The sequence below is a fragment of the Anser anser genome (assembly GCF_964211835.1).
Source record: "Anser anser genome assembly, chromosome: 17".
In the NCBI taxonomy this organism is placed as follows: Eukaryota; Metazoa; Chordata; class Aves; order Anseriformes; family Anatidae; genus Anser; species Anser anser.
In genome coordinates this window covers 145,913-157,160 of record NC_139738.1, presented here as the reverse complement: position 1 = coordinate 157,160, position 11,248 = coordinate 145,913, and the positions used below count along the sequence as shown (strand labels likewise).

General features: G+C 42.7%; 1 protein-coding gene across 2 annotated transcripts; it reads right to left on the bottom strand.

Annotated features, from left to right (window-relative positions):
- Positions 1 to 247: 247 nt before the first annotated feature.
- Positions 248 to 10,620, bottom strand: ERRFI1 (ERBB receptor feedback inhibitor 1). Of its 2 annotated transcripts, none has more exons than XM_083802751.1 (4): positions 10,484 to 10,620; positions 3,560 to 3,755; positions 3,365 to 3,441; positions 248 to 2,820 (listed from the first exon to the last, which is right to left on the bottom strand). In XM_083802751.1, the coding sequence occupies exons 2-4, from the start codon at positions 3,679 to 3,681 to the stop codon at positions 1,622 to 1,624; spliced, it is 1,398 nt and encodes a 465-aa protein (XP_083658877.1). In that variant the 5' UTR covers positions 3,682 to 3,755; positions 10,484 to 10,620; the 3' UTR covers positions 248 to 1,621. The 2 variants fall into 2 exon arrangements, with proteins under 2 accessions (XP_083658877.1, XP_083658878.1); XM_083802752.1 differs by lacking the exon at positions 10,484 to 10,620 and adding an exon at positions 4,535 to 4,783.
- Between the last annotated feature and the right edge of the window lie 628 nt (positions 10,621 to 11,248).

Sequence of the window (11,248 nt, the reverse complement as noted above, 5' to 3'; positions counted from 1 at the left end):
CATATAACTTAATCTTACAAGATGTTTTATTGCCAGCAGACTATACGCACCAAGCTGTCAGTTAGTAAGGAGGAATTAAAATTAATTTGTGCAACATGAATTATTGAACACTTCCATGTCAATCCTAAACGCAAGCTGAGTTCAACATTTGTTGCATATTTAACATTTTCCTCTTTGAATTTCCCAGTAAATGCAAAGCTCAAATGAATAACTGCATACAATATTCAATGAAGCAAAAACCAAAATGTATCATAAATAAGTATATTATAACTTTATTAAATTCAAGACATGACAATATTCAAAATACAAAGTGAATTCTTCTTTATTCAATACTGTACATGATGCAGAAATATCAGTGCATTTCTATAGCATGTATTTCACCTTCATTTAGTCTGTACTAAAACAAAAAGTAAGCTTTAAAATAGCTCAAACATCTCATTCAGCAGTTTAAATTGTAAACAGCTTGTTTATTTCTGTTAGGAGGAACATATTCATTTTCATGTACCTCTGTTGAAGAGCACCCTTTCTTTTGTGCTTATCTGTAAGAGGATAAATGTAATCAAAATGAGCATGAGAAACTGCTAACAAATGTGGCACTTCAATTAACTTTACTGGAACACTGAGGCAGAATGAGGAAAAATTAAACAGCAAGAAGCAGTGTCTGAAGCAGAGATAGGACTGACACTGTTCATAAATGGAATCGTGTTTTTTTTTCCCTCACACTCCTCCTCTCCTAAAATACTGAACAGAAACCAGAACACAAGACCAGCTTGTGTTGTTTGTTTTTCGTATACTCAGAATTTCAGACTCTAGATGAGCATGTAGTTGTTGCTGCCTACCTACTAGCAGTCATATAGCTGCTCATATCCTCTGTCACTTTTATGACTTTCACATCTTTCTAGGATCAAGCAGGAAAAGAGCAGCAGCAGAGGCTTAGCAATAGCTGGTCCATGTCTCTCCTAGGAAAACCTGCAAAATTGAGCCAAGTGCCTCTAGCAACTGAAAGAATCTGCAAAGCCTAACTCAATTCCAAGCTGCTTCACTGTAAAAGTCTATTAGTTTCCAATTAGGTTGTAAAATGGACTCATCATTCTAAACACATTTTAGTTATTCTTAACAAGTCTTGAAGCGGATAACTGATCTTGCAGTTACCTTCTTAGCAGGTTGGCATATCATAGCGAAAGAGAATAGAATCTGTTCTCAGCAGTTACTGGGTTAAAAAAAAAAAGTTTTGGAAATGCCTGATACAAAAAATGTACTGCATTATTTGCTCTGTTGTCAGCTTTATAACTAACTCATAAGCAAAGCTAGATTTTTTTTTTTTATAACGTGACTACCAAATACGTTAATCTAGGGTAGCATATAACTGGCCAACTGTGACTACTGTCTCTCCATACGTTTCTATGGAATCTTTGTAAGTTTTCAGCTCTACATACCAAGACAAAAAACAGTCTTAAGAAACGTATCAGAGATATGCAGTATAAGAGGACTTTACCATCCACTATTTAGTTCTCAGAGGATAAACTTGTACTACTTCATTATTTGAAAACCTTAAGAACTTTGTAACGTGATACAATGTTGCTCCATCCTCAACAGCTCAGCTGTGTTGTGCTCCCAGGGACTATGGAGAAACCACGTAAGACAGATGTTTTCGTTTGAGATGACCAGTTATGTCCACTCTAGGTTTTGAGTCCAGTTTTGTTGCGGATGAAGTAGCTACACAGTCACCAGACCAGGACTGCATCTCCATGTTAGAGCTAGTTTCTTCTGCTTCTCTGAAGAACTTCTCATACTTGTCCAGATATGGAGGCCTTTCAGGCAGCAGGTAGTAGTGTGTTGAACTGGCCTTCTTACCATTTTCAATAATTGGAAGAATGCAAGGGACCTTGTTGGAAGATCCTTCGCTATGTTGTCTTTGCAGAGCTTTGGTGCTGACATATTTAGGATCAGGTGCAAAACTCTGGGTGGGGGGCATAACCCCATTGAGGTATGACGGCAGGCTTTTAGGACTCGGTGTACGGGAATTACTCCGTGACAGAGGTTCTCTAGGGGGCACTTTGGGAGGCCTATCTTCATCACTGTATGCACTAGAAGCAACTTCTGCTGACCACCTTCTGTAATCTGGTTTGAGAGCCCTTGGAGGTATGGGAACCCTCGGTGGAATCTCTGGTTTATCTTCATCAGAGTTTGGAGAAGACCTGTTTAAGTATCCAGATAGTCTCACTACTGGTTTATTAAGAGAGCCAGCTGGGCCTGAATGAGACCTTCGCAAACGTCGATGCAGCTGCTGTGGGGGAGGATAAATACTGGATGTGTATCCATTTAGGCTTTGTGTGGGGTTGGTATCTTCTGTTTTTGGTCCTGCTGGAGCATCAAAATATGCATAGTTGATTTGTCCACAACCCCTAAAGCTCCGCCGGCTCGGAGCACTGGATTTAAAAGGAGGAAGTTCATAATCTTCTAACAAAAAGTCAGTATCTGAACTAGTCAGGAATTCCACTTCTCTGTCAACCTCATCTGGAGTAAGATCCTCCGAAATAGGCAGAGGGGGTAGTGGCCTGGAGCTACGGTCATTGGAAGATGCACACAGAAACTGAATTGGCCCATTTTTTGTTGGCATGTGAGGAGGTGTTTCTTCAGAAACATAGCCTACAGCTAATGACAGTTTACTAAAGCCAGGAGCAAGATAGTCTTCACATCTTGAAATTGGCTGTTCATTTTTGGGACTTACAGGAGCTGGACTAGATTTCTGAGATGGGACCTGTATACAACTTTCAGCAAAGCTGTGGTCGCTTGTGGAAACGTGGTTGGAAGAGTGCCCTAAAAAGGTGAGAAAGTCTTAGAAACTTTTCTAAGTAATACTTTACCACATGACTTTCCCACTGCATGTTTAACTATTTCCTGTAATGCAAGAAGTAGTGCCTACTTAATAATGCCAGTAGCAAGCCTTAGGTCTCTTTTAGTTATGTGCTTAATTAGGACAGCAGCTGATTACCTTATTGTTTTAGGCTAGTGCTCCAGTTAAATGAGGTAGTTCAAGAGACCTCACGCATAAACAATAGAACAGAGCTGTAGCTATGAAGATTCTAACAGACATACCAAATCAGGAGTATAATGGAAACTCAGAGGCTTGTAAATACAAGGAAAAGTGTGGTGTGTGGGTTTTTTTCCTCACATCATTTAAAATGTTTTTACTGTTTTTAAGTAGTATTTTGTTGAAATGTCTGCATTCCCTCGCCAGAGGGCAGCCTTATATCCAAAATCAGAAAGCACTTATTATCTTACTGAAGACTTGAAGATTTTTTCCCCCCCCAAGACACATCCATTACACAACCTAAAGATTTATGTTAGTCTTTATACTTACCAATGGATGGTAAATGTTGCTCTGCTGATGGATTCAAGTTATATGCCACTGCTATAGGGTCCACATTAAAGAAAGTACTAAAAAAATAATAAAAGAAGCCTTCACTGTAAATAAGCCACAGATTGGTACTGGTAGAATATTCTCAATACTTATTTTCATATATGTGAAATGCTATAGATCAAATTTTACACTCACTTCTCAAATCCACTGTGGCTACCCCAGCAGGTTTTCAGACTCCCCACACCTTGACTAGCATGAAGAAATCCATTTTTTAATGGGACTCTCATCTCCTGAGCAGCAACTCCCGCAGCTGACATTGTGTACTGCTCTGTGATCAGTCTCCCAACCCTAGAAATTCAGCGGGTGACAGACTTGCTGCAATTTGCATTCCCTGAAAAAAAAGACAAATTATCAGAAATGCAAACATGAGTTGACCTCCAATCTGAAATTTCAAAACCTCAAAGATTTAAATAGCTCTGTAACAGTTTTTCTGTCCCCATACATGCCAGAAAGAAAACTTTACAAAATTTCTTACTTTGTTTCTGACTGTAAAACTGAAGAACAAAAGATAAGTTCTCTTACATGGAATTAAACTGTATAGAGACAAGACAAATGTTCAAGTAAAGCTACTGATATATCAGAACTGTGCATCAACAACTTCAGTTCATATATATAAACTGCCAGATACTCGAACAAATTTAGCTTACCAGAGCAATTTAACTTTCTAGTAGACATATACCTATAGTTATGTCTTTTTGCTGATGAGTTCATGGATTCCATTGTAGCCAACACATAATAGCCTAACATGTTTTTAAGTGCTACCTTAAGTGGAGTAACAAATGGACTTTTCTCAAATAACAGCTCCAATAAACAGAATTACTATTTTGGTCAGAATTCCAGAACTTTTTATATAGAGCAGTCACTATTGTAAACAATTTTAAGCATCAAGATACTTTAAAATATGCTTGAGTCTTCTAGCTACTTATTTCAAACAAGTCAGAAATCTAGTGACTTGAAATAACCTCCATTTAAACCGTCCTGCTGTGTTCAGATTTACTTCGAATGTGTGAACAATGCATTGTCTGGCCTGTTTACAATAGGAAAAAAAGTATATTGGAAATTGCCTTAAATTCAGTAAGAAATCATAGTCTAAGGAACAAGTTGACTCACAGGATTTTGTGTAGGAAATTGAGAATGTATTGTTTCAGGAAAAGAAACAGTATAAAACTAGTCAACAATTCTGAAAGCAGGAGAAGGTTAGTCCTGGTCTAAGCAAGGATGTTCTTTGGGTCTGCTCTTCATCTACGCAACTATCCTATATTCAGCAGATACACTATGGTGTTATGGCTGGGGGAAAAAAAAAAAGAGGTTTAATTTGCACCTTTCTCAAGAATATGACCGGTTTATTAAAATACTTTTTTTTTTTCCCTGAAGAAAAAAATCCACCTCAAGAAAAGTCTCAACCAACAGTTGAGAGCCAGCTACATAGGTGGACTAAGTGTATCAAGAAAACCCCCTCACGGTATGGTACCACAAGAAAACAGGGTACAGAAATAGGTAATAGCTTATGATAAATCTGTTCAAAAATAGGTTAATTCTTTTATGCAGACAAGTCATCTTGTTTTTCCTTTAAGAAGATCCATTATACCTATGTGTAATATGAGGGATGGGAAAATTTCTAAGCAGGACTGTAAATCAGGTGTCCCAGGATTAATTTGCAATCTAACACCAACACTTGCCTTTTATAAATAATTGGTTGACAAAGAACTCTGTCAGCCTTTTCCAAATGTTTTCTTAATCATGACTGTCAGTGGCAACACTTGTGTCAACAGAAGTGCTTTTTATTTACTAGCTGATACCAGAATATTCCAACCAGCAACTTAACAAGAATTCTAGACAGGAGGCTATTGGCTTTACTGGAAGTGAACAAGGGCCCAGCAACCAGTGTTTGGACTACAGTGTTAGAGTCTTGGTCACATCTACTTCTGCCCTTCTGATTTTAGTGAAGAGTATGTTTTTCCTTTGCAGATAATCTCCTTAAAAGCTAGCTTAAGCCAGTTAATTTTTGCACTACACAGTCCAGTTGGACTCTTTTCAGTAATGTGAGCTGCAGATTTTCACAGTAAAATTAAATATAAACATGCAGTCCCAGGAAGTAATGACATAGTTATGATTAGCAAATGAGTTCAGAAAATCTCCAATAGTTCTCTAACAGCAGTATCTTCCTTCTAGTTCTGTAAGTGCAAACAGAACCGATTTCTATGGTGGAAGAGAAGACTGAAGTGTTTTTGATCTAATGGATTTCTTAAGAAGCACAGTACAAATATAGCACCATTTCTAATTAATATCTAATTTATATCTTCATAACACAATTTACAAATAAGACACCTATGATATCAGCTTACGCTATACTGAGTAATGATTTTTTCATGCCTCACAGATTCTGGACTATTAGTAATGAATCTGCAAATTAAACATAGGAGAGTGAATTAGTGAACTTCAGAATAATGTCTATGAAGGAGTTTGCACCTCTAATTTTTTTTTTTTAAGTCAGATGTAAGTTACAAGTTTAAATCACTAGTACAGAACACTGATTAGTCAGCAAATGACAGTACTCCACCTCAGTGAGCATGCAATATCTGACAAGACCATGAGAGAGACATTGATTATGATACAAAAAAATTGAGACAGGAAGGGGGGTGGCATTGCTATTGTTTGAGCGCGCATGTAATGCACTTGCTATGATAACATACAACCCTTGCAGGGCTTGTTAAGAGGCCCAACCTCCATCAGATCCCACGCCAAAACTACTGCTAGTAATTACTGTGTCAGCTTTCTAAATGCTGTCTAAATCTCAGCTCTCAAGACTGATAGTTGCACAATTGCTTCTCTGAAATCCCTCTGGCACGCTAAGCACTTCTGAAATGGACTTAAATATTTACATACTCTAGTAGAAAGTAATTTTCACTTATTTCAATTGACTATTTTTAAAAATAAAACACAAATACGTTTTGCAGCCATAAAACTTGCCAGCTTCTACCAATAACCTCTTTCTGAACTCACAGGTGACTTGTCACGTTTCAATGAGGAGCTCTGAATGGACTGAGTTAAGAAATGGTCCTCCATGCTTCAAAAGTTAAGGTATGTATGTGCTCCTTCACTAAATCACCTTCTTATACTTTTTCAGTCCAGAGTCTGGAGAGTTGGTGCTTACATTGTAAAGCATGTGTTTAAACAAACAAGCTTGTTTAAACAAACAGTACCTTAAGAGGGACCCATAAGGTTATTGAATTGAGAAGTGCAATCTCGACATTTTATATGCAGTCTTCTTTCTAAAGCTGAGCAGTACATAATTTCTAGCAATTGGTTTTAAAAAAAATACACAAGTCAGTCAAGAAAATATAAACACCAACAGTTTCCACTGTAACTTGTAACTGTTGGTCCAATACTGCCTCCTTAAAGATTTAAGGCTCTAAATTTACCATAAATAAAATCAACCTAAATTTGCAAAAGAAAATGGACACTAAGCAATAATGAAGCATTCTGTATCTCTCACGCTTGTTTGCTACTCATTTGCACAATTTATGTTCCTCAAAATGGGTTTCCAGTTACTCTGCTTGTCTGGCCTAGTTATGCACAGATTATGACACTCAGAGAGAGATCGAGTGCTTTGAGTGCACTGATTGAGCACTTTGAGTGCTTCTGAAGGTGTTATAGTTTGTGTTATTCAAAAGAAACTTGGTTAGTTCAAAATACAATTATAGCTAGTAATCACTACAGTGTTGATACAAGCCAGGGCAACTCAAAGGTTTGAGAGTACATTAGGAAATACAACACTATCCACTGTAAGGCAAAGGGGAGAATTTTTAATCATTCATGGGTGCTCACATTAACCAATATTAATTATCCTAAAGGATACATTTAAACTGAAAATTGTCAAATGTACCTGTTAACAGTAGGGTATTTATACAGTGAGGAATGGATATGTGAATATATCAGGAAAATCTTGAGAAGAAATGCTGAAACTGAGTTACATAAAGCATCCTCAATACGATTTTCATACTGATTTGTTTCACTAATTACTGTTGCTATACCACAAGTATTCCTCTGTTTAGATACTAAGAAGCAATTGCATATATCTTTGTTCATGACCTATGGCTGATCACAGACTTTTGTTACCGTTTCCTGCTCAATGCTCCAACACTACCAAGTATTTGAGGCAAGCCAGTTTCATAATAAACCAAATTCTGGTTTGCACAATAGACTGAACAAGTCCCAGAATGTTTCACTTAATGGATATGGATGCAATTTGCTATGAAGCATTTCTGAATACCTGTACAAATTTTGGACAAATTTTATGAAGGCAACAATCCTAACAAGCAGCTTATTAAGACACGGGAAAGGAAGGGTGGGGAAAAGACCTACTTACCACTTTTGGGAGGGGAAAAAAATATAGCTACCTTAAATCTACAACCTATTTTTGTTCACCTTGTTCACATATCTTTAACAAATCTCAGAAGCAATTCACAGGAGGAGGGGCACATTTTTGCACTGCAAGTCATCCACTCTAGCTAGCTGTTCCTTATTTGACAATGTGATGTAATTTCCTTTTTTTTTTTCCTTTGACTTTCTGTTTAACATAAGTATCTGAAATAGAGTCCCCTTTTTATATTTAAGTATTTCAGACTTCCAACTGGACATTTAAAAGCCTGAATTACCTTACTATACTTTCTGGAGTTCCATATACGTAAAAACAAACAAACAAAACAAAGGGAGAGGGGAGGGTGGAAGTCACCACCACCACCAAAACCCAAAACTAACAAAACAACAAAACACAACCCCCCCCCCCCCCCCCAAACAAACAAAGAACCCCCACAACAATAAACCCTTTGTTCTCTAGTGGTCATATCAACCCTTAAGTACTTTTGTCTTTGAAACCAGATAAATGCTCAGTGACTGACAACTAGCAAGAACGATCTTACAAGAAGGTTGTTTTAAATCTATTCATTTAATGCCTTGATCTTATTTACTAGGCATCTAAGCTCCGCTGTGCAATTTCACAAAGTAAACTGTGTCCCAGAAATAATAAAAATAAATATAGGCCCCCGAAGATGTTCCATCAGAGGAACTTTATCCTTTAGGGTTATTATACAAATGAGGCATATTTGTAACTTTGAGAGTTTTTACTATACATTCTCTCAACCACAAATGGACAATTCTGCTGTAGAGTGTTTAACATGACCACCTAGTGCAGACAGATAAAAGTGCTGCTCAAATCATATGAGGTTGCAAATACAATAAATTCTATGGCTATAATCCAGAAGATGATGGGCATAAATTTAGAGACAGATCAATTGCACAGACCACGTATTGAGATCGTAACAGTCATCTATTTTGGAATATACTTCAAGAACTGCACTTCATCGAGGAGTTAAGTTTATTTAAAATCTGGGCTACCATTTCATGGTCCTACACAGCAACTGGGAGGAACCTGTAAATTGCTAGCAGAAAACTAATAATTAAATAGTAAGGCAATTGCCTTGCCTCTGCTTGTCAAATTTCAGATGCATGTTTAAGGCATGGTACTTCATCCTCTTGAAAATTTTAATGTGAATATAGCCAGCTTACATTCAGGAAATAAAAATTCCTTTTTAGCTGACTCAGTCGTAACCATTGCATTAGACTCGCTGTGATAAGTTTTAATTCTGTTTTTCATTACAGAGAAGTGGAACTGTTCTCCTCTGAAATAATTCCTATATTGCAGAGGATGACAAAGGCCTTTACCAAGAAGCCCCCTCAAAAAATTGGCTTTTATTTAATAAATAAATAAAATGTCCCATATAGGAAAATTGGTAAGGAAATAAAACTAAGTCTAAGCATAAAGTAACACGGGTGAATAGAGCAGTTTTGTTTCCTCTGCATCAACTTCATTGACAAGCAGTAAAAATTTCAAATGCATTTGTGATGCAGATACATCGTTCACCTGGCAATCCTGTGTGACAAAGATTCAAGAATCCACAAACTGACCAAATGCACCTTGTCACCAGAGCCTTTACCATGCAGTTTATCAATACATAATTAAGTATTGTTACCCTTAGATCGATCATAACAAGATTTAGCTTATTGCTTCAGCGATACTGCACATGGTTCTTAGTCAGTTCACTAGTGGCACAAGATCACTGAAGTGTCAGAGTCCCTACAGACTGCTCACGCTGTGTAACTACTACAGTGCGCATTCACGGAGTGCACACATGCTTAAGAGCTACACTGTAAATGCTTTAAGAGTACAGTGATGTCTCCAGATTTAAACACCACAAAGCAGCTATTTTTGAAGATCAAGGATGAGTATGTACTGGGGTGCTAAATCATGAAGAAATGTTTATCCTAAATTAAGCCATCCTAAATTAAGAGTGCAAAGCACTGAGCCTAAGCCCACAACGCGACCTCTGTTTTTGCTCGAAAGATGCAGAGAAGAACGAGAGGAAACCGATACTGTGTCGGCTCAGGACGAAAACGCGCGGCACGCCGCGTTAACTTCCAGGAACGCCAGTACGGGCACCGCCGGCTCCGCGCGCGAGTCCCACCCAGCAGCGCTTCAGCCGCGTGAACGTCGCCGTTCCCCGCGGAGGCGCGCTCCTCGCCGCGGGGAGCAGGGCGAGGATCGCGCCCAAGGCGCCTCCCCGCCGAGCCCCCGGAGGGCGGCACGGCCGCGCTGCCCCGCGCGCCCCCTCTGCCAGGGGGGCGGCAGAGAAGCGCCGCCGCTCTCGCCCGGCGCGCCCCGCGGCCCGCCGCCTCGCTCCGCGCCCGATGGCGTGGGCCGTGTCGCGCCGGGACCGCGGCTCCGCGCCAGCGGCGCGGCCGGCTCCGACGCCGCGGCCCAGCCGCCCCTGGCGTCCCGCAGGGGCCGCCCGTCCCGGCCCCCTCTCCTCTCCCCGCCGGCAGGGCCCGACGCGGCAGCGAAGGAACGGTCCCGGGCCGCGGCCGAGCCCCGCGGGGCGGCTCAGGTGCCCGGCGGCGGGAGCGGCCTTGGCCGGCGCTGGCCGCGGGGGTGCCCCGCCGGCACGGCGACGGCCGGAGGGGGGCGGGGGGAGGCTGCGGTCCCGCGGGGGGAGCACTCACCCCGAGAGCGTCACGCAGCTCCGCATGTCCCCGCGCGGCCGGCAGCGCCACACGCATGCGCCGAGCCGCGGCAGCGCCCGATCACTGCCGCGGTGCGCGCAGACAATCGCTCTTATAGCGGGAGGCGGGGCCGCCGGGGAGCCCCGCCCTCGCCCCGCCCCCTCCGCCTGCTGCGAGCCTTAAAGGGGCGACGGCCGCGCCAGGGCCTTAGAGGGGAGGGGGGGACGCCCCAGCAGCTTCCGGGCAGGCCGGTGCTGCTGAGTGCGGCTGGCGGGACCCCGGCCCTGGGCCGCCTCCAGGCAGCGCCGCCGATACTTCGCCGCCTCCGTCGCCGAGGTGCCCCCCGCCGCCCAGGCCTGCGGGCGGGCCACCCCCGCGCTGAGCGGAAGCCGCCTTCGCTGGGCGGAGGCGAGCAGGGCGCGAGGCCGGACGGGAGCTTCCGCCGGCAGCGGCCGACGAAGGCCGGAGGGAGGAGCGGCGAGAGCCGGCGCTGGCGGCGCCTCGTGGGCGGCGGCAACGCGGGGTTCGCGCCCGGTGCCGCTGCGGGCGCCGTTGCTCGGCTCCGGCCGCCGGGAGCAGCGGGCGGCTCCGGGAGGTGGCGGCGCCCCTTCCGGCGGGGCCGGGAAGCGGCGCTGACCGACAGCCCCTGCGCGCAGCCCGCTCTCCGGGGCAGCGGGGTCGCTGCGGCTTCGTCGGGCACGCGAACGCTCGCTTCGCCAGAGCCCGCCTGTGTCCGTCCCCGGCGATCCGCGCAGCTTTCCCTTG